This window comes from Gossypium arboreum, chromosome 7 (genome assembly GCF_025698485.1).
Source record: "Gossypium arboreum isolate Shixiya-1 chromosome 7, ASM2569848v2, whole genome shotgun sequence".
Classification (NCBI taxonomy): Eukaryota; Viridiplantae; Streptophyta; class Magnoliopsida; order Malvales; family Malvaceae; genus Gossypium; species Gossypium arboreum.
Window position 1 is genome coordinate 44304951 of NC_069076.1, and position 23991 is coordinate 44328941.

Sequence of the window (23991 nt, forward strand, 5' to 3'; positions counted from 1 at the left end):
AGGCATAGTGTCATCTGATAGTGAGAAATGTTTCTATTTAGAGGACGGTTTGAAGGATAGTCTTAGGGTTCTGATTGCTCCGTAAAGGGAGAGTGAGTTTGTTGTTCTGGTGAATAAAGTGAAGATCACCGAAAAAGTTAAGCTCATGGAGCACCAGAATAGAGACCATGAGAAAGGAAAAAATAAGAGGGATTCGAAGCCCTCTAGTTTTGCTCAGAGGCCTAACAAATAGGATAAATCTGATGGGCCTGTTAGAGTGGGAGTTTCTATTGCTGCTATTGGGATTCAGCCTTGTGGTGATTATGGTAAGCACCATCCAAGCGAGTGTTAGAGGAGACTAGGGGCTTGTCTACGGTGTGGGTCTTTGGAGCATTGGATTAGAGAGTGTCCACATCGTGCTGATCAAATGCAAGCTTCAGGACTGGGTTTTGTTCAGCCTCAGAGGGCAGTGCAACAGCCATTTAGGGGTCGTGGACAGGCTAGGGGTGGTAATCGTATAAGCCGAGGACACAAAGTACCAGGCAGAGGTGCTAATCAGATTGAGGCGAAGCAACCTGCACTGGTTTATGCTACTCGATGCAAAGAGGATAGAGACACCTCTGATGTGATTATAGGTACATTCTTTATTTTTGATGCTCCATATACTGCTTTGATACACATAGGTTCTACATACTTCTATGTAGCTAGTTCTATTTCTGAAAACTTGGGGGATTTTTGTTGAGTATGCTTCTAGTGAGATTACTATACTGAGTTCGTTGAGGCAATCTATTCGAGTTAGTAGACTATATAGGAATGTTCCATTAGAGGTACAAGGGGTTGTATTTCTGGCAAATTTGATGGAGCTATTGTTTGGAGAGTTTGACTTAATTCTAGGTATGGATTGATTAGTTGAGCACTGAGTTAGTTTGGACTACAAGACTAAGAAGGTCATTCTGAAGACCGAGGATGATAAGGAAATAGTTGTGATCGGTGAGCGTCGAGACTATCTAACTAATGTGATCTCTGCTCTTGTGGCTGATAAATTGGTTCAGAAAGAGTGTAAGGTGTACTTGGCCTGCGTTAGTGTTTTAGCTTTTGGCGACCCTTCTGTCGAGGATTTCAAAACAGTGAGGGAATTTCTAGATGTTTTTCCTAAGGAGTTACCCAGTTTACCTTTGAATCGAGAAGTTAAGTTCGACATTGAGCTTTTACTGAGTACAGCTCCAGAGCCCATCGCTCTATACCGTATGGCACTTCAAGAGCTTCTAGATAATAGGTTTATCTATCCTAGTATGTCTCCGTGGGAGGCACCAGTTCTATTTGTAAAGAAAAGGATGGTACCATAAGGATGTGCATCGACTACCGGTAGTTGAATAAATTGACTGTGAAGAATAAATATCCACTTTTGAGGATTGATGGCCTGTTTGATCAGTTTCATGAGGCTATGGTATTCTCAAAAATAGATCCTCATTTTGGGTATCATTAGCTTAGGGTTAAGGAAGCTGATAGGCATAAGACAACTTTTAGGACTCGTTATAGGCACTACGAGTTCTTAGTTATGCTCTTTGGATTGATGAATGCTCCAGTTGCATTCATGGATCTGATTAACTGATTTTTTCAGTCATATCTAAATCATTTTGTTGTAGTTCATTGATGATATTCTAGTGTACTCTAAGATTGAAGATGAGCATGATGAGCATCTTAGAATATTACTTTAAATACTTCGAGAGAAATAGCTCTACGCTAAGTTGAGCAAGTATGAGTTCTAGTTGCGAGAGGTAACTTTTCTGAGGCACGTGGTTTCTGTTGATGGGATCTTTGTTGATCCTAGAAAGATTGAGGCTGTGCTTGATTGGAAGTAACCAAAGAATGTTTCTAAGATTCGCAGTTTTCTATGTCTTGTGGATTATTATCGGCGATTTGTTGAGGGGTTTTCACTGCTTGTAGCTCTTCTGACTAAGCTTCTATGCAAGAATGTTCCTTTTGTCTCGACTGATGTGCAACAATCGAGCTTCAAGAAGCTCAATTCTATTTTGACTCAGGCTTCTGTTCTGATATAGCCTAAATCTGGTAAAGTGTTTGAGGTTTATAGTGATGCGTCGCATGTCGGTTTGGCATGTGTATTGATACAAGATGGTAAAGTTTTGACTTATACGTCCTGTCAGCTTAAGTTGCACAAAGGGAATTATCTGACACACGATCTCGAGTTAGCCGTTGTGGTGTTTGCATTAAGGATCTAGAGGCACTATATGTGTGGTGAGAGGTGTATCATCTACACTGATCACAAGAGCCTTAAGTACCTCCTCACTCAGAAGGAGTTGAATCTCAAGTAGCATCGCTGGATTGAGCTGCTCAAGGACTATGACTGCACAATAGAGTATCATCTCGGTAAGGCTAATGTGTTGGCCGATACTCTCAATCGTAAAGCGATGATTGATTTGAGAGCAATGTTTGCTCATCTTAGCTTGTTCAATGATGGGGGTCTGTTAGCCGATTTGTAGGTTAAGTCAACTTGGATTAGGCAGATTCGAGAAAAGCAATTAAAGGGTGAATCTCTGGGTTTGCAGTTTTATCATATTAAGAGTGGCAACACATCTGATTTTGGACTAAATAAAGATGGAGTTTTGTGTTTCCGAGGACAAGTTTGTGTATCGAATGATTCTGATCTGAGACAGTCGATCCTAAGGAAAGTACATAGTAGCCCTTATGCTATGCAACCTGGTGGTAATAAAATGTATCGGGATTTTTGTGAGTTGTACTAGAAGTGTGGTTTGAAATGTGAGGTAACTGATTTCGTTTCTCGTTGTCTGACGTGCTAGTAAGTTAAGGCTGAACACCAGTTGCCTTCGGGTTTACTTCAACCTCTTAAGATTCCCTTATGGAAATAGGAACGAGTGATGATGGACTTCGTTAGTGGGTTGCCCTTGATACCCACTAAGAAGGATTCAATTTGGGTCATCGTGAATCAATTGACCAAGTCTGCTCATTTTATTTCAATTCAGAAGGGCTACTAACTATAAAAGTTAGCGAAGCTCTATATTTTTGAGATTGTGAGACTGCATGGGGTTCTGGTTTGGATAATCTCTGATAGGGATCCTCGCTTCACTTCTCGGTTCTGGAAGAAACTGCAAGAAGTTCTGGATTTCAAGATTGGACTTCAGCACTGCGTTCCATCCTAAGACCGATGGTCAGTCTGAAAAGGTGATTCAGATACTGGAGGATATGCTTCGGAGTTATGTGATTAATTTTCGAGGTAGTTGGGAGGATTTCTTTCATTAGCTGAGTTTGCCTATGACAATAGTTTCCAATCTAGCATTCAGATGGCACTTTACGAGGCTTTGTATGGTCGTAATTGTCATACTCCACTATGTTGGACTGAGTTAGGTGAACGACGAATTTTTGGCCCTGAGTTGGTTTTAAAGGTTAAAGATAAGGTTAGATCATCTAAAGGTGGCTTATGATAGATAGAAGCCTTATGCGGATCTGAAAATGAGGGATATTGATTATGTTGTGGGTGGCTTCGTATTCCTTAAGGTGTCTCCATGGAAGAAAGTTTTATGATTCGGTCGTAAGGGCAAGTTAAGCTTAAGTTCATTGGGCCATATCAGATTCTGAAGCATGCGGGACCGATTGCTTATCAGTTAGAGCTACCTCCAGGGTTTGACCATATCCATGATCTATTTCACATCTCGATGTTGAGGCGGTACTGGTCTGATCCATTTCACGTTACCTCTATTAAGGAGATCGAGGTTAGATTGGACATGACATTTGAGAAGGAGCCAGTTCGAATTCTGGACTGAGATGTTAAGGTTCTGATGAAGAAGTCTATACAGTTACTGAAGGTTCTGTGGCAGAATCATAGCACAGACGAAGCCACGTGGGAACCTAAAGACTCGATGCATCAGCAGTATCCTCATCTGTTCAAATTAGGTAAAATTTGAGGCTGAAATTTCTTTTAGGGTAAAATTGTAACGTCCTAAACAATTTAAGTATGTTTTTGTAAAATCTGACACAAATATGTTTTTGCTTCAGTAGGTAAGTGTTCTCTGTGTCTGTGTGTGAGATCTTGGGTTCAACTCCCACTTTTGGAAAATTTTTTATTTTAGACCCTAACCCTATCCTTGGTGGGTTGGGTTATATTTTCTTGTTAGTAAACTCATATCAGAATAAGCCTACTGGTTCGAGTGGTAAAGAGTTAGCTTGTTGGAGGTCTTGTGTTCAAATTCTAGCGTGTGCGTGGGTGTTAATTTTGTCAATGGTGGTTGATAGTGGTTCAGTGGTAGTGGGATTCTACGTTAATTGGGTGGTTATGGATGTGGATGTAGTAGGATTTGGTTTAACCTTTTTATTTTATTTCATTTTATTCTAATTTCCCAAAATCTCTCCCCTTTTCAATTTTTGATTTTTTTTTCTCTGTGTTTTCTTCCCATTAAAATTTATTTTCTTTTTCCTTGATCTGTCAAAATTGTTCTTCCAAAATTGTGGTGATACGATTTTTCAACTCTTCGTGTGTCTGGTAAGTGAGGGTAGTGAGTTTTGTTTGAATTAGGGGTAATTGTTTTAATTGTTCTATACCAATTTTGGTCCTTTTGGTAATGTGATTCTAGGCTATTTAGCAGCCAATCGTGAGGAATGAAATTCTTCTCCTACAAAATCGTAGTCGGGTTCGCTCATGAAGTTGGGTAAGTAACAAGCGTTTGAATTTCACTGTTGAATGTTTCGATGGTTCGGTTTAATTATGGATTAAAAACTTATTTTAAAAGCGTGTAATATCGTTTGTAGGTTCTAGTGGGCTCGGGATTGATTGCGCGTCAAAATCAAACCAAGTGTGTACAACTAACGCGAGAAAATAAGGCTCGCGAAAGCCAAAATTTGGGTTTGTCGACACCACAGGGCCATGTACAAGACACGACCGTGTAACTAACGAAGGTACGGCCATGCATTTGACATGGCCATGTGATGATGTGAGTGTGATCGTGAGGGCCATAAGATTAGGCCAAGTTGAGCGTGTGGGTCCATACGGGCATGCCACACAAGCATGTGGGTTTTGGGCTAGGCCATGTTAGCCACACAGGCAAGGCCATTCTAGGCGTGTGGGCAACACGAACATGTAGGCCAGATGAGCATGGCCCAAACGGGCATGTGGGCCCAAAATTTTGAAATTTTCCCTAGGGTCGTACTAGTCATTTTGATCGTCTATGAGCCTACTGTAGGGTCGTTAAGGGCTAACCAAACCCTAATTCATGTTGTAATAGCCCTAACCCATATCTGACGCCTGAATAAGGTTACGAGACATTACTGAACAATTCATCTCATTCACATACATTTATACATTCATAATCAAAATCCATTCGCAATGTCACTAATAAGGCTCTACGAGACCTTAAAACATGCTTAAGAATGGTTTGAGACTAAACCAATTACATATAAAAATTTTCAAACACTTAGAAAAATTTTACATTCATAGGTCACACGCCAGTGTAATCTACCCGTGTGCCTCACACGACTATTGGACACGCCCGCGTCCTAGGCCATGTGAAAACAGAGCATACATACAGACTTACACCACACGACTAGAGGCACGTCCGTGTGCCTTAGCCATGGGAAAACTAGAGGGGTTACTGACTTGGGTCACACGGCCAACAACATGCCTGTGTATCTAGCCCGTGTACCCTTCGAATTGGCCACACACGCCCATATGCCAAGGTTGTGTGCCTCACATGGTCATCAGACATGCCCGTGTGTCTAAGCCATGCTCGAGACTGACTTAAATTTGTAGGGCTACCTCAGGGGACACACGACCGTGTAACATAGCCATGTGTCGCCCACGGCTAAGACACACACCCATGTCTTTGGCCGTGTGGAAAAAAATAGGCCATTTGCAAAGCCAATTTGCCATCCTTTTCTCATGCATACATAGCAACCAAAACATGCCATTCCAAACACATAACAAGTTATCTATCATCAACCAATTCAACTTTTAAGCTCCATATACAAATATACCAAAACAAGCCAACATATAAGGCATTATAAGCATCAGATAAACCACTTATCAAGTACATAACATAAGCCAACTTAAAATGGTTAAAACATACCTACATTTACATCATTAACAAGCCAAAATCACATGGCTAACATCATAACTCAAGACATACCAAAATGACACTAGCTTATACATACCATATACCATATATACAAAGCTTCAAAAGTACCAAAAAGTTGATTTGAAAGTGTGATGATGGTTCCCGATGATCCCTGATATCTGAGCTAGCTTCGATACTCTAAAAAACAAAGACAAATATCATACAGTAAGCTTCATAGCTTAGTAAGTTTGTACCAATAATACTCAACAGTTCATATAATACAAAACATCAATTAATAAGAACTTATTAGTTCTTATATCATCATTCAATTCTAATCCATAACCATTTAACATATATATGCAAATTCATCAAGCTTCATACACATAGTATCAACTACCATATAAGTATCATACATACCTGAACTTTATCGTATTTATTTATTTCATTCTCACATCTTTGTTCAATACATTAATTCGTTCAGCAGTCTTTCAATGCTCTAAAAATTCGTACACTTAGTACATCAGTGATTAGCTGAAGCTATAATGATCTCACACACTTAGTTCCATCACATTAAACGGTAGCTATCTCGATATTGCACACTTAGTGCCTCATATAGCTGAAGATATTCCAATTCGCACACTAAGTGCTATTTATAGCTGAAGCTATTTTGAAACGCACACTAAGTGCCAAACATAGTTGATTTATCGTCGTACGCAATCATAGTCACGTATATACAATTTATGCATTATTAAAGGATTAAAAACATAATTGTAACTTCTTTTATCACGTACGAACTTACCTCGTAGTTGGAATTGACGAATCGGATCAATTACTCGATAACCTTCGATTTTCCCCGATTTAAATCCAAGTTCTTTCTTTCTTGATATATATGTATTCAAAATTAACCCATTTAATCACCAATTCATTCAATTTAATTGACAAACACATATTTTTGCATTTTTGTACTTTAGCCCTTAAAGTTACACATATATTCCATTTAGTCCTTATTTCAAAAAAACACAATTTACACAAAAATTAGTTACACCCAAGCCTAGTCAAATTTCCTAGAGACCTCTAGCAGCCCAAAGCTTTCATTTATTTCACAATTTAACCATTCAATTTACACTTTTCCCAAATTAATCCCTAATAAGCATTTTTACTTAAAATCACTTTACAAAACATATATATCAAGAGCCAAGCTTTCATAATTCATCATCAAACATCCAAAACCTCAAGCATAAATCAAGGGAAACTTTCAAAATCATCAACACATTCCAAAATTTAGGCATGGGCTAGCTAGTACTCAAAGCAACGATTACAAAAACGTAGAAATCATAAAAAATCGAGCTCAAAACATACCTCAATTGAGCTATGAAAGTTCTGAATGGATGAAAGCTTCAAAAACCTACTCTTTTCTCTATTTTCGATCAAATATGGATGAAAATAAGATGAATTTTGGCTTTTGTTTTATTTTAATTATCATTAAAACATAGTTTACCATTTTACCCTTAATGAAACCTTTATATAACATCCATTAAATGCCCATTTATGTCAAATTCCATTATCAATTGTCTAATTAAAACATAAGGACCTTTCATTTAATAAGTCATGGCAATTAAGCACTTTTATCAAATTGAGCTGTTAAACAACAAAATTAGCTCACCAAATTTTCACACATACATAATCACATACATAAAATAATATTAAAATAATTTTTTGACATCGGATTTGTGGTCCTGAAACCACTGTTTCGATTTAGCTAAAACTGGGCTGTTACACATGTGATCTAATATTCTAATAGTTTGATCTGAGTAGGACACTGATATGTATGTCTGACTGTTCTATTTGAGTATATATGTTATATGTATACGAGCATGTTAAGCATGTTAATTCTTTTACTTCTATATTATGTATCTGTGTTTGGGGTGGGATTTACATATGTAGAGGAAGTGATCTGTACAGCAACCTTTCGCGTGTAATATCCCGAATTAGGGCCTAATCGAAATAGTGGTTTCATGACCACAAATCCAAGATAAAAATAATTATTTTATAATTATTTTGATGTTTATGATATGATTGCATGATTGTGTGAAAATTTCGTGATGAAATCCTATGCCTAAAGTGCTTAAATTGAAATTAGGGACTAAATCGAATAATTTGCAAAACTTGCATTCTAGGAGTTTTTAGTATGAAATTGTTTTGGAATATTAATGAGGAGGTCTTAAATAGCAATTTGACCAATTTCTAAGTCTATGGACAAAAATTGGACATGGATGGAATTTTTGGAAAGTTTAGTAGTAAGGGCATTTTGGTCATTTAGTTATTAAAATGAATTAAAAACAAAATTAAAAGCCAATTTTTGTCCATCTTCTTCATTAGGCCGAAATTTCAAGGGTTCTCCATAGCTAGGGTTTGTTTCAAGCTTCCAAGCTCCATAGTAAGTGATTCCAAGCCCGCTTTTAATGTTCTTTACGTTTTTGGAATCCTGTAGCTCGATTAAGCTTATGCTAGCAATAATTCAACCTAGGGTTCATATTTGGAAAAATACCCATAGGTGAAATTTGTGTATTTTGGTGTTTTATGATAGAATATGAGGTTTTAAATTATGTTAGACAACTTGTACTACTCGGTTTTAAGCGAAAACGAGTAAAAGGGCTTAATTAGTAAAAATACCTAATAGTCATAAGTACATGTTAGAGTGTGATTTTGATGTTGCCATAGAAGGGAAAAATGATCAGCATGTCATAAAACATAAGAATAAGGGATAAAGTTTAATTCCCGAGCCTAGGGGCAAAAGTGTAATTATGCAAAAGTTTAGGGGCAAAAATGTAATTTTGCCAAAGTTCGTATTAAATGCTGTTTTGATGAATGTAGTAATTTTGCCAAAGTTCGTATTAAATGTTGTTTTGATGAATGTATGTATTAAATAAGATTAATTTGGCATTATAGATCAAGAGAAACGAGATTCAAGTCACAATCGAGGGAAAAACAAATTTTACGAAGAATAGGCTCGATTGTTAATAATTTTGTACCGAGGTAAGTTCATGTGTAAATGTAGTAACATAATTGTCATTTTAAGCAATTTAATGTTGTTTATATGATATGATGTTGATTATTATCATGAAATATTATGCTTTGTGGTTATTATTGAATAATATGTAATTATGTGAATTACTTGATGAGTATGAACTATCACCGAAGTATCGATTTCGATATTCCATGGAAGACGGCAAACATGTGTGATCGAGGAAAACGCTCGTTTGAACCTTGGGAATAGATTAGAATACAAGTGACATGTCACTAGGATGGTTGAGTTCCGAACTCGTTGAGTTGAGTCCGAGTTCGTGAGATGTAACTAGGCATCCGAGCTCGTTGAGTTGAGTCCGAGTTCACTTATGGATGCGAACGCCCGAGCTCGTTGAGTTGAGTCTGAGTTCACTTATGGGCGGGTTACATGGTAGCTTGGCTACATAAGTTCCACAGGCTATTGAGTTTGTCTAGTCATGTATGGCTCTTATGTTCATGAGATCCGCGTATTCAATTATATTCCGATGTGTTCAACGGGTGAATCTTAAGTGAATAAGAAGAAGGCCTAAAATGAAGGTGACATGCCGGTAAGTGTGGTAAATGAGAAAATTTGACAGGTATGTGCTTAAACCCTCGGGCTGAAAACTTGGTATGATGAAATCGTAGGAAGATATTAAATGTAAATGAAACATGAATGTCTTGGTGTTGTTTATGCAAATGATGTTTTATGTGAGATTGTGTGATTATATTACTTGCTATTTGCATGTGAACTTACTAAGCATTGGTGCTTACTCCCTCCTTTTCTTTCATTGTAGTTTTGACAAGCCGGCTTGAGAATCGGGATAGGTCGAAGACTCGTTCACACTATCCGAAGGCTTAAATTGGTAAAATGGCTTGTGTATTTTGAATGTGACATGTATGGCAAAACACTCACTTTGTGTAATTGATCTTATGATATGACTATGGTTTGGTAAGAAAAGGGTTTGTAAATGATTAGCCATTGGAATGGCCAATATAAGTCATATTTGATGTTATGTATGTTTAAAATGCTATTTAGTCCATGAAAATCCTTAGTAGAGTGAAATTTGCCATAAAATGAGAATCGACAAGAAGAGTGATGTAAATTTGAAAAATCACTAAAATAGTAGAAATGGAATTAAATGATGATTAAGTTATGAAATTGAAGCTTAATTAGTATATTTTCATATGGATTGAACAAAACAGGTATATAAATTATATTTTATGAGATATTTGAATTTTTGTGAAACAGGGACAGAGTGATTTCTGGATCCCCTGTTCTGACTTTAAAAATTCATCATAGATTGTAAAAAAATAATTATAAGTCATAATTTATATTTAAAGATTCCTTATTGAGTCTAGTTTTAATAGAAATAAACTTCATAGTCATTGAAATTCTGTACAGAGAGATATCTGATTCGTAATATACAGAGGTCAGAGCAGTTGAACCCTGAAACAGGGGAGACTTTAACTAATAAACTGTATTAATTGGATTGTCAAAAACTTCTATAAAAAAATTATTAAATAGATATATGATTCTAGTTTCAGGGAAAATTTACGGAATTGGATTTCGAGTTTCGAAAATCGAGATATGAATTTTTAAGTGACTGTGACGCAGATTGCTAGCTTGACTGGAAATTTTTAAAAGAAATTGTTTGAGCTGTTTAAGTAATGAATTAAATCGTTAACACCTCGTGTTCGACTCCGACGACGGTCTCGGGTACGGGGCGTTACGTCGCCTATACTCTGGCAGCTTGATTATTTATTATTCTGTTATGTGTCGCATCGACACTATATGGTGTGTTGGTATAGGTGGGTGATTTTTAACCCATATGATGTGATGATGGGGGTAGGATTCTATATATCTGTTCTATTTATCTGATTCTGATATCTGTATCTGTTATGGACTTAGCTCCAAATATGTATCTAACTGTATATGAAATTCTGTGTATGTTGCATGACTATTTCTATTGGGTTACACACTAAGTTTACGAAAACTCACATCTGTTTGTCTATTCTGTTCAAGTAATCCACAGACTTAGGCGGGTCGATGCGACGAAGGCTCAGTGGTGACCACTTGACAAAGAACTATTGTTATTTAGGAATATCAATTTCATTTTAAAATATGGTTTTTCTTGAGAGTTTGTAATTTTGGGACTCTTTGGACTATATGGTTTTAACTTTTGGATTTGGATTTTGTTTTGCTTTCTTTTCCGCAACATTGACAAAAATACTTTACTCAAACAAATGGTTTTACTAAATGGTTATTGGAAACAAAAGCTTGGTTTCGATTAAAATGATTTTCAAACTTCCATTGCAAATTCTTGATAACTTAAAATGGCCTCAAATAAGATTATAAACGAAAGTTTTCCTAGATATTAAGACTCCGATTGGTAAGCTAATAAAACGATACGTTTTAGAAGATATATTTTAAAACCTTTCTTCGTAACACACCCAAATTCGGCCATAACATCTAGGTTGACTTAGGGGTGTTACATGAGGTAACTTCTTTAGATTGGGCCATGTCTTCCAGGTTGGGTTTGGGGTGTTACAAATTGTGTATGTATCCACCAATGATTAGTATCTTGAACAACCATTCTGGAATAACACTATATGTGAGAAGATGGTTAGTATGTAGTGGAGTGCGGAAGATATTTTTATGGAATTTTAAGTAAGAAGAGAGTAGATGAATGTATGGAAAGTGTAAGTCAGTTTGGTATTTGAAAGGATTGGTACGAATAAGAGTGTATTAATTGGCACATAAGCGTAAGTATGAGATTATGATGGTATTTGTCCAAAGCAAAATTAAATGATTAAGAAAGAGTAGATGGCATAGATGGTCCAACAGTTATTACATAAGCATCAATCTAGGTAATATTTTTAAGTTCTAACTAAGTTCTCCTAAACTTATTCATGTCATGTTTATGTTTTAGGTCTTAATGTTAAGAGACTGCGCCTGGAGGGATGATGCCTGGACCACGCCAACGAAGAGGTGTATTGGGTTATTATTCATATAGTGGCAATGTGGTATAGTCTAAGGCTACACCTTATTGTTTATTTTTATCAAACTTCTACTTTGTAATAAGCTATGATAAATCTGTAGTAATAAGTTATTTTAAATACTTTCTTTTGTTATTGGATATTAAGTCCTCCAGTTAAAGAAATAAATAAAATGTAATATTTAAAGTGTTCAACTGATTAGATAATTTCTTAAGTATTGTGTTTAGTAACACCAAATATCTGGGCCCGGTGAATCAGGTCAGGTTAGGGCATTACAAAACCCGTGCCAAATGAGTGTCTAACAAAAGCTTTAATTGTCGCTCCATTCAAGTCAAGATAGAAAGAAATAATTTAAATAATTCATATCAATCCACAAATGATTTTACTGACTAATTTGTTCAAATGTGTATTCAAAAATAATTTTTTAAAGTAATCAAATACAAACCCAAAATCAAATTGCAATCGTACATTAAGACAAATCCTTTAAATAAAACATTTAAAAATACCAGCTATTTTCATAAAGTAGTTGTTCAAGTCATATCCGTGGCTAAATAAAAGAGTTAGAAGGAGAGAATGGTGAAAGAATTTCCACAAATAAGGAAATGCTGAAGTTTGCTTCATATTTCTTTGGTAAGCTATTTTCGGCTTCTGATTTGGGTTTTGATGAGCGTGTTTATAGATTAGTGGAGAAAAGGGTAAATGATGATGTGAACGATTTTCTTTTTCAACAATTTACGAAGAAGGATATTACCCACGCAATTAAAACAATGGCGCCGTTGAAAGCTCTTGGATTGATGATTTTTTAGCAATCTTCGTCCAAAGGTACTGGCATATTTTTGGATCTAATATTTCAAAATATTGTTTATCTTTTTTGAATGATGATTTTGATTTAGGTGATATTCATAGAACACACATTGTTCGGATCCCTAAAATTGATAAACTAAAAAATCTTTCACATTTTAGGCCCATAAGTCTTTGCAATGTAATTTACAAAATTATCGCGAAAGTCTTGGTGAATCGTATGAGTTCTATTTTGGGATGCTGTATCAATGAAGGCCAAGGGGCTTTTATCCCAAGAAGACTTATATCGGATAATGTGATAATCACTTATGAGGACCTCCATTCTTTGCAGATGAAGAAGAAAGGAAAGAAGGGGAATTTTGCACTTAAACTTCATATGAGTAAAGCATATGATCGGATTGAATGGGATTTTTTGGCCGGTATGATGACTCATTTGGGATTTCATATGAATTGGATTGTTCTTATCATGAGGTGTGTTTGTTCTGTTTCTTATTCAGCGAGCACTAATGGTTTGAATAGTGAGTGGTTCTCATCATCTAGAGGGATAAGGCAGGATGATCCTCTTAGCCCTTACCTTTTTTCTAATTTGTGCAGAAGGTTTCTCTACTCTTATTAATGAAGCTAAGCAAAATGGTCTAATGAAGGGAGCTACTATTCGACGGGAAAGATTTGCTATCAATCACTTATTCTTTGCGGATGATTGTATCTTGTTCGGTGATGCTTCTATAGAGGGAGAAAATGTGGTTCGAGAGATTATCAAGGAGTATGAGGAGATATCGGGTCAGAGAGTGAATTTTGAAAAGTCTTTGATCTATTTTCGGGCTAATGTTGTTGCAAATGTTAAGGATACCATAACCAATATTTTAGGCGTAAGGTTAACTTCGAACCCTGAGAAGTATTTGGGGTTACCTATGATGGTTGGTCGAAGGAAGAATTGGGCTTTTGCAAACTTTCTAGATTGGTTTAGGAGACGTATCGCAGGGTGGAGTTTACGCTACTTATCTATGGGGGGAAAGGAAGTTTTTGTTAAATCAGTTTTACAGTCAACTCCGGTTTATGTTATGCAATGCTTCACTTTACCAAAAATTTTATGTCGTAAACTTGAAGGCATAATGAACAAGTTCTGGTGGTCTAGTAATAAGTCGAATAAGGGCATCCATTGGAGCAACTGGGACGCATTATGTAAACCAAAAAGTGTTGGTGGTCTAGGTTTCAAAAAATTGTTTTTGTTTAATAAAGCATTATTAGCGAAATAGGTATGGTGTCTTTTAACCCAGCCCAGTTGTCTTTTAGCCAAAGTTCTGAAAGCCCGTTACTTTCCTAAATCATATATTTTATTAGCTAAAATAGCCTCTTACCCTTCGTTTACCTGGAGGAGCATTTGTAGTGCTCGGGATCTAATTGCCAAAGAAATTCTGTGGCGAATTGGTAATGTTTATTGCGTTAATATATGGAACAACCCTTGGCTACCTCGAATTGAGAAAAATCTTGTTTCAGTTCGACACATATCTTCGAATTGGACGACTGTTAACCAACTGATTGAGGAAGATACTAATACCTGGAATAGGGAGCTGATTCTTAATATTGTTGATGCTGAGCAGGAAAATCGTATTCTTTCCATACCGCTTACTGATTCTAGGTCGAAGGATATGCTGGTTTGGAAATATGAGGGTTCTGCGGAATACTCTGTAAGAAGTGGGTATTGGGTCCTAGTTATAGATTATCTAATACTCTGAAAGAAGTGGGTATCAGATCCTAGTTACAGATTATTTACAGAGTAATAGTTACATTACGCCTAATTTTGAGATTTACAAGGACTTTTACAAGTCTTTTTGGCCTATGCGCATTCCTGAAAAAATTAAAATACACTTATAGAGATTACTTAACAATTTTCTACCCCACTACAGTAACTTGTCACATAGAACTCTGAGGGTTGATGTTTCTTGTCCTCTTTGGAAGAAGGCACCAAAAGACATGGATCATCTTCTATGGTCCTGCGAAGCCCTTAAGAAAGCATGGGCGTCCCTTCAAATCCAAACTGCTCCTACTAATAGTAGTTCGAGCTGCAAAAATATTTTTGTTAATACTTTTTGTATAGCAGATGAACAAAGCAAACATCTTATTGCTATCTCTATATGGGCTTTGTGGTACAGAAGAAATAAGCTAATCAATGAAGGTATTAAATTTTCTCTGCACGATCTTTTAGGCTTCATTCGTGGATATAGTCAAGAGTAAAGCCAATGTCAAGAAAAGATGGGAGTTTTTTACAGATAGTTATCAGAACCACTTTGGAGTCCACCAGATTTGGGTGTCATCAAAATAAATTTCAATGCAACATTTCAAAGTGACTCAAGAACTTCTACATCAGCAGTAATAGCCAGATATTATAAAGGGGAATATGTAGGAGCAGAAACTTATCTATTTAATGGTGTGGTTGATGCGTTCATGGCTGAAGCGAGAGCTTGTGAAAGAGCATTGCTTTTTGCGATTAACATGGGTTTCCGTCGTTTTCTAGTGGAAGGAGATTCCTTGACGGTTATTAACAAGCTCAAGGAAAAAAAAGAAGACAGATCGATTATCAGACCTATTATTCATCACATTCATCATCTGGAAAAATGTTTTGAAGAAATAGCTTACCTCTTTGTTCCCCGTTGGTTAATAGGGTGGCCCATACCCTAGCGATGGAAGAAAGGAGAAGACAACACTCTGGGTTTTGGGTTGATGAAGTCTCGAATTCTGTTAAAATGTTGGTGGAGAAAGATCAGAGAGTTTGGGCACAGAGACATCAAAGTTTGTTGTAGATCGCTTTGAAAATGGAGAAGGTTCTTTGAATCTCCATGGTTGGACTCAAAGCTTTTGGGTTTCCTTTTGTTTTTTTTTTTTTTATCATCTTTTCTGTGGTTAAAGAAGTTGTTTGGTTGATATTTTGCTAGCTATCTAATTCGTTTTCTTAGCTTAGGGGGTTTTGTTTTCTTTTCATTTATGGTTTTACTTTTCTAGGGGCGGGTTTTATTGTTTTGGCCGTTTGGTCTACTGTTGAATGGTCTTTTCGTTGTTTTTTAGCTGTAATCTTTTTGCGACCTTGAGTCGTGTCATGAATAAATATCACCTTTTATTTAAAAAAATAAAAATAAAATAGAGTAGTTTTTTAAAAAATATTAAACTATTTTATTTTATTTTATTTTATTCTTTTGGCCAAATGAGCCTGAATTCTAAATCGGGTAGTGGATCTACCCTTTTGAAACACAAAATATAATTATATATTAAGTTAAGAATAATAAATATAATAAATATTTTTACAAACTTATTTACTGTGAAACTTATTTAGATAATTTTAAAAGATCATTATGAATGATAAAGATGAACATAAATATTTTGTAACATTAAAAACAATTTATGTGAAACATTAGATGAACTGATACATTGTAAAAACATCTTATAAAAATAATACATAAAAATAAAATGCTTAAAATACCATTAAATGAAATGTCAATATATATATATATTTATATTTAACCAACAAATAATCATATATATATACATAATACTGTAATAGCAATTTAAGCATAAAAATTAACACAAACAAAAATATTTTTTTGAGCCTTTCTCTTCCTTTTCTCTATTTCCTTCCTTTCTCCCACGTCCCCACAAAAGGAAAAATAGTTATCGTATTTTAAAGATCAATATTTATGGTACTTCATTTTATATAGATTTTTATGTTGATTAAAAAATTAATACATACTGAATTAGCACTACCAATATTCACTGAATACTATTTGTTTATTGATAGCATTGGTGAAATTTGATAATTTGTGTATTTGTAATTTTTTTATAAATCTTAAACATATAATATCATGTTTACTGTAAAATATAATAATTCATAATTTTGTAAGTTCATAATTTACACTCTATTTCTTTCAAAAAAATAATTAAATTATATTAATTTCCAGTGTATTTCATATAATTATTTGCATATATCTTATTATATTAGATATTAATTATATTTATTATATTATATTTAGGCATTATAATTGCATCAAAGTTAATAGATCTAGGATCGAGCAGAGACACAAAACCTTTGGCATCACAACAATGTAAAGTCAAATCATAAATCATGATTAACTGGAACCAATATGGTAAAAGAAAGAGATAAATAGTATTAATCATGTTGCATTAATATGAAGAGGTTTTTATATTTATATAAGAAATATACCGTCACATATTATCAAATTATTCTTTAACTTCGACACCTAGTGAGTTTTGAGCAACCACGTTGCCAGGGATTAACATCTTCTTGGAGAAGGCGACGGTAGGAAACAAGACCAGGGACCTCTGGATGGTGAGTTGTCATAGCAGCATCAATTTGGATCACCTCTTCCATCACCACTATGCCGATTAAAGCCAAACAAATTAACCATATTTTCATATTTGAGACTCCCATGATTGGTCTTTGGTTTGATTGGAATAATTTTGATATCACCTCTTTATAGGGTTTTGGAATGAGATCCTATTTTAGAAATTACGTCAAATTAGGTGATGTTTTGATTTTTTCTTTTTCTTTTTTAATTTGTTGTTGTTTAAATTGCAAAATGTGTTGATTTTTTTAAATAATATATTTTAGAAATTGGACCCTATAATCTAAGGTTTTTTCTCAATTAGTTGAATATTATGGAATGTGTTTGTGTGTGCATGTGTGTGTGTTTTGGAAAAAAAGAAAGAGAGTTGAGCTCTAATCTCAATATGATACAATCTCAATTACACTATATCTTTCCTATGTTATACCTAGCATATCATTCAATAAGAAACAAGATATATCATCTGATGGTTCAGAATGCAAGTAGAGTCTCATTGTTCCATATATAATATACATATATGTTATAGTGTATGTTGAAATAAATAGTTTAGTATTTTTTTATTTATATATAAAAACATATTTATATATTTTTATTATTACCTCTTCTTTCATATATATAATTAGTTTTAGTGCTAGTTGTTAAGCAAGTGATTTTATGCGGTTAATTTTAATTAGTCTTTTGTAAATATTGTATTCTTAATTACTATAGTAAATGTAAAATAATACTTCATATTCGAATTGTTGAATATTACTACAAGTAATAGCATATTAACGCATTTTTAACATATTCATTGTAGAATATAGTTTTACTTCATCTAATTAATACAAAGTAGCATTGTTCAAAATAATAAGTAATTAACTTAATTAAAATAAATAAATTATTTTAATAATTCAAATATAATCTTAGTAAAATATTTATAATATTTATTGAAGTATTTATAAAAATATAAAAATGATATATTATAAATTAAACCTTACATTATTCAATTTTTATTTTTTCTTAACCGTAAATAAATTGACCATGATAATTTGTAAACAATATATAATTAATATAAATTTAATTATGTTACATTATTTCATATTACAAAGTATATTAATTTTTCATAAATTTTTGTATATGAAATATAATGTTACTTATTAAAAAATAATTAAAATTTAGTATTTAAAAAGTAGTATAATTTTTTCTTTTTCTCTTTTAACTAACTCAAACACAATAATTTAAATAGAGAATAACTCAATATGAAATTTGAACTTTTCATTTACTATTATATAAATTCATTTAAATTTTTTATTATTAAAATTAGTATTCTTGTATAAATATGATAACTTTTATTATCAAGTTTTAAATTAATTATTTTAGTAAAATTGAAATTCATATTGATAAATGTAATAAATTTTATAAATAAAAATATTTAAAATTATAAATCCAACAATGTAATGAACAACAAAGGTTATAGAGTCATTTTAATTTTTATTTGGATTTGTGTTTTATATAAATTATAGATATATGCATTTTCAAATTGTTAAATTTGTAATTTATTTATACTATTATTTAAGTGCGGACATTAACTAAGTCAAAAGAAATACTAAAATAATCTTACAGATTTTAAGTAAATTATATTATTACTTGAATACGTTTTCTTTTAATTATTCAAGAAAAAACTTTTAAAGAATTTGAAAATGTTAAGATTTGAACTCATTCCACCAAAGATTTATAGATCTCTTCTTTACGACTTTAGCTTTATTTTGATATTTGTATACAATTCAATGTTATTACACCATTTGTTTCACCCACATTGTTTGTATATATATTAATATTTAAGTGTGTGACTATGTCGGTGCTATGAGTTAACTAGACACTAACTTAAATAAGAAAACTACTAAAATAACTTTACACATTTTAAATAAGTTATATTATTATGATGGTACTTTTGTATTTTTCTCATTAAAATAACCAACAAAAAATTGCAAATCTTAATTGTTTAACTTATGGCCGTGCCTCTTGCTCATGTAACTCACGACTTGAAATTGAAATTGAAAAATTAGCTCCAGTACTCACACGGCCTAGGACACGGCCGTGTCTCCAAGCCGCGTGGACCATCTTAGGCCTTGTAACCTTCGAAATTTGGAAAAATTAAGTCTCAAGACTCACACGGCCAAGGACACACCCTTATGTCCAGGCCATGTGACCTACACAGCCACGTCTTTACACAGTGTAACTCACTATAGAACCCTCCCTTGTGCACATGGCCTGGAACATGCCGGTGTGTCCAGGCCGTATGACTCATTGTCGAATACCCTCTTTTGCACACGGCCTAGGACATGCCTGTGTGTCCAAGCAGCGTGGGTCAAATTTTTTTTTTCATTAATTTAATTCTAAATTAGCATGCAATAAAATTAAAATAATTAGTAGAAGTTAAACACTTGGGTGGCCTATGGAAACAAAAAAATTTACACACTTTTTCATGCCCTTTTTAACTTAAATTCATGCAGTTTCTATAAAATTCTTGTCAGAAAATAATTATTTTTTATAAAATAATTAAAGTGTATTTAAAATATGAAAATATTGAATTTAAATTAATTTTATAATTAATTTTGATGAATTTTGGTTATTTTCGACAGATTTGCATAAAGGGTGAAAAATGGCTCAGCAGATACTGCTAGAAGCTCAAAACCAAGAAGCAATTTGAAGTATCAAGGCAAATTAATTTTCAGCCTAAGATAGTCCAAAATTATGTGTATTAATTCATAATATAATTAATTTTAATTTATATCCAATTTAATTTGGGTTAATAAATTATTATTAATAAATTATGAAAAGTGGTTCAATTGAGTCGAACCGAGTGAACCAAACCGACCACTAGTGGACAGCTCAAAACCGCCCCATGTGCTGACCCAAATCAGCTTATTGGCTGATTATTTAGCTTCCAAAAAGGCACTTGAAGACTTGTTCAAATAGCATTCAAACCCCTCCACAAATGGTGGCTTTTTAGATTTGCCCCAAGCTTAATTTAGTAAGTTTGAAATCATCAAACTTGCCACATGTGTGGTCGGCCAAGGGAGGGCTCTTTGGCTGCTAATTTTAGCTATTTTTAGCAGCCCTCTTTAGCTATAAAAACCCCCTTAAGCTGATCATTTGAAACACACCTCAAGCATTCACATCTTTTCTCTCTTCTCTCCACTTTCTCTCTTTTCCATTCCAAATTCTCTTGCTCTCTAGCCAATTTCTCCTCTTGGAAAAGGGGAATTCATTAGTCATTTGGAGTAGCAATTAATTGTTCATAGCAGCCTTGGTTGATGAGGACAATGGATAAGGAAAAACGGAGCAAACGAGTCAAGCTAAGAAAAAACACCAGATTTGATTCTTGTTCCTATCTCTTTAAATTTTGTTGTTGTTATGATGAACATATCTATGAATATTTATGTTGTTGGAATGGTTAATTTAATCAATTTAGCTTGAATTTAATTTGTGTTAGGTTGATTGCATTTTGTTTGCTAAAATTTTTAAAATTGTGTTTATGTTGTTATAGGCCTCGGTAAGGTGCTTGGTTAAGTAAAATCATGAATAAGTTACTCTTGCATTACAATTGTGAGGTAGCTAAAAAATTAATTTCAAACAAATTGAAATTGTAACTAATGGACACAGTACTTAATCAGTGCATGTTTAATCATCTAAGGCAACTGAGGGTTAAATTAGCAACGGTATCTGACGATACATTTGCCTTGCATAACTTGCAAGATTATTGTGATTAAATTGTTTCAAGGTAGGGATACTTTGTTACCTCACGTAGTCTTTTATGTGCTTATTAGATTTAATTAATCATTTAAATTGACATAGGGATATGTACAAGAGATTATTTCTATTTAATAAGTATGTATGTGGAATAACATATTTGCCTATTAAAGAATTGTTCAATCGGTTGAATTGACATAGGGATATAGTCAAGAGATGAATGGATTTTTGTAAGTGAGTATGTTCAAAAGTTAGCAAATTACCGAGTTGCCGTGAATTTATTCTTAACAATATAAACATGAGTTTAATAATTCTAAGTTAAGAAATGTAATTGATCTAATACAATTATGTCATCTTGATTAAAATCGTATTTTGAAATCATGCATTTGAGATTTATTTATTTAGTTTACTTAGTTTAATATCTTAGTTTTTAATCACCCTCTTCAAACAAATTATTTTTCTTCACCAAAGAGTTTTAAATAGCATTCATAAATAATTCTTTTCACAGTCCCAGTGGGTATGATAACTCGACATTTACTTGTCACTTTATTACTTGTTGCGATTGTGTACACTTGCACATTTCCGTCGTTCCAAGTTTTTGGCGCCGTTGCTGGGACTATTTTAAAAAGTCATTATTTGTGAATTTGTTAGTTTATCATTTTGGTTTTTTAACTTAATTAATTTTTCTATGATTATTTCAAGTCTTTATGAGTATTGACTAAATTATTGATTTACTCCCTGTAGACCCTGAGATTGAACGAACTTTTCGATAGTGAACAAGACAAGCAAGTGAGAGAAGGACCGAATAGATAAACTTTGAAAATTCGAATCAAGGAAACGGAGCAAACCCTACTCAAAATCCTATCCTTATTGATGATGATAGGGATAGAGCTTTAAGACAGTATGCAGTGCCAGTGTTTAATGATCTTAATTTGGGTATTAGGAGACCTGAAATTGAGGCACAATAGTTCAAGCTGAAGCCAGTCATGTTCCAGATGCTTCAAACAGTGGGCCAATTCAGTGGAATGCCGATTGAAGATCCTCACCTACACTTAAGATTGTTTATGGAGGTGAGTGATTCTTTCACATTAGCCGGTGTTCCCGAAGATGCATTACAATTGAAGTTGTTACCATATTCACTAAGGGACAAAGCTTGAGCCTTGTTGAACTCATTGCCACCAAATTTAATTTCCACATGGTAAGAGTTAGCAGAAAGATTCCTTATGAAGTATTTCCCGCCTAGTAAGAATGCTAAGTTGAGAAATGAGATCACTGCCTTCCAACAAATGGATGATGAGTCCATGTATGAGGCACAGGAAAGGTATAAAGAATTATTTCAGAAGTACCCTCATCACGGAATCCCACATTGCATCCAACTTGAGACATTTTATAATGGTCTTAATGCCCACACGAGGATGTAGTAGACGTTTCTGCTAATGGCGCTCTCTTGCCTAAGTCTTATAAGGAGGCTTATGAAATCATTGAGAGGATTGCCAACAACAATTATCAATGGCCAACCAATCGAGCAGCGTCAGGAGGACAAGTTGTAGGAATACATGAAGTAGACACTCTTACTTCACTCGCATCTCAGATATCATCAATATCCTCAATGTTAAAAAATCTTACTACTAATGGGTCTAATAGTTTTGCAGCACAGCCACCAAATCAATTTGAAAATATAGCCTGTGTCTATTGTAGGGAAGGACATTTGTTTGAAGAATGTCCATCGAACCCAGGATCCGTATATTACATGGGTAACCAGAACCAAAATCGAGGAAGGCAAGGACTGCAATCCAATACCTACAACCCATCGTGGTGAAACCACTCGAATTTCTCCTGTAGTAACCAAGGGGCTGCACCCAGTAACACATATGCCCAACCTATATCGACCCAGCCACCTAGTCTTCCCCAAAAGTTCAGAAACCAACCCAAGCTGAACCATCCAATGGCTTAGAAAATTTATTGAAGGCATACATGGTGAATAATGATGCCTTAATTCAAAGCCAAGTAGCTATATTGAAAAACCTAGAAAACCAAATGGGCCAGCTTGCAACTGAACTCAAAAACCGACCACAAGGTGTTTTACCTAGTGATACGGAGAATACGAGGAATCCAGGGAAGGAGCATTGTAAAGTATTGACATTGAGGTGCGAAAAGACATTAGAGCCCAACACTGTCGAAGTTCAAAAAGAGCCAGCTAATGCTCAAGACTCAGAGGACATTCAACCGAGTGTTGAAATTCCAATTTCACAAGAACCAGAACCTGCAAAATCTGACAAGGTAACTTCAGAACTAGCTAATTCTGATAAACTAACAACTCCGCTAGATGCAAAATCACCACAAAAGATGAATCAACCAGTTCCAGTAAAGAAACCTCCACCACCGTACCCTCAAAGACTTCAGAAGTAGAAGCAGGAAATTCAATTCAAGAAGTTCCTAGACATACTCAAGCAACTTCATATCAACATCCCGTTGGTTGAAGTACTTGAACAAATGCCGAACTACGTCAAATTCATGAAGGAAATCCTATCTAAAAAATGAAAGCTTGGAGAATTTGAGATGATAGTCCTAACGAAGGAATACAGTGCATATCTTCAAGACAAACTACCCCCGAAATTGAAGGATCCTGGATGTTTTACCATACCTTGCAACATTGGAGCAACTTATTATGGTAAGGTACTATGTGATTAGGTGCAAGTATCTACTTGATGCCCATGTCAATATTGAGGAAGTTGGGGATAGGTGAAGTTAGACCTATTACGGTTACACTTCAATTAGCAGATCGATCCTTAGCACATCCATAAGGAAAAATCAAGGACGTATTGGTACATGTAAACAAATTTATCCTTTCTATTGACTTTGTGATTCTAGACTTTGAAGCAGACAAAGAGGTGCCAATCATCCTAGGAAGACCGTTCTTAGCAACTGGAAGGACCCTTATTGATGTGCAGAAGGGCGAGCTTATTATGCGGGTTCAGGATGATCAGGTAACATTT

At 34.4% G+C, this 23991-nt stretch overlaps 1 protein-coding gene, 1 long non-coding RNA gene and 1 other non-coding gene across 3 annotated transcripts; 1 reads left to right on the forward strand and 2 right to left on the reverse strand.

The window, feature by feature from the left end:
• Positions 1–13128: 13128 nt before the first annotated feature.
• LOC128295414 (uncharacterized) lies at positions 13129–14644 on the forward strand. Its single transcript, XM_053030977.1, has 3 exons — positions 13129–13327; positions 13503–14117; positions 14250–14644. The coding sequence occupies exons 1-3, from the start codon at positions 13129–13131 to the stop codon at positions 14642–14644; spliced, it is 1209 nt and encodes a 402-aa protein (XP_052886937.1).
• Positions 14645–14674: 30 nt separating this feature from the next.
• On the reverse strand, positions 14675–15991 carry LOC108454519 (uncharacterized). The gene is made up of 2 exons (XR_001866738.2): positions 15546–15991; positions 14675–15455 (listed from the first exon to the last, which is right to left on the reverse strand). It is a non-coding gene; the product is annotated as an uncharacterized LOC108454519 (long non-coding RNA).
• A 6257-nt stretch (positions 15992–22248) lies between these two features.
• Positions 22249–22355, reverse strand: LOC128296005 (small nucleolar RNA R71). Its single transcript, XR_008286553.1, has one exon. It is a non-coding gene; the product is annotated as a small nucleolar RNA R71 (small nucleolar RNA).
• Between the last annotated feature and the right edge of the window lie 1636 nt (positions 22356–23991).

Bases quoted from the DNA above. Each gene is read 5' to 3' on its own strand.
- LOC128295414 (XM_053030977.1), top strand. From the start codon at position 13,129: ATGAGTTCTATTTTGGGATGCTGTATCAATGAAGGCCAAGGGGCTTTT. The intron at 13,328-13,502 runs GTATGATGACTC...TAATTTGTGCAG, and splicing joins TGAATGGGATTTTTTGGCCG to AAGGTTTCTCTACTCTTATT. The intron at 14,118-14,249 runs GTTTCAAAAAAT...ATATTTTATTAG, and splicing joins AAAAAGTGTTGGTGGTCTAG to CTAAAATAGCCTCTTACCCT.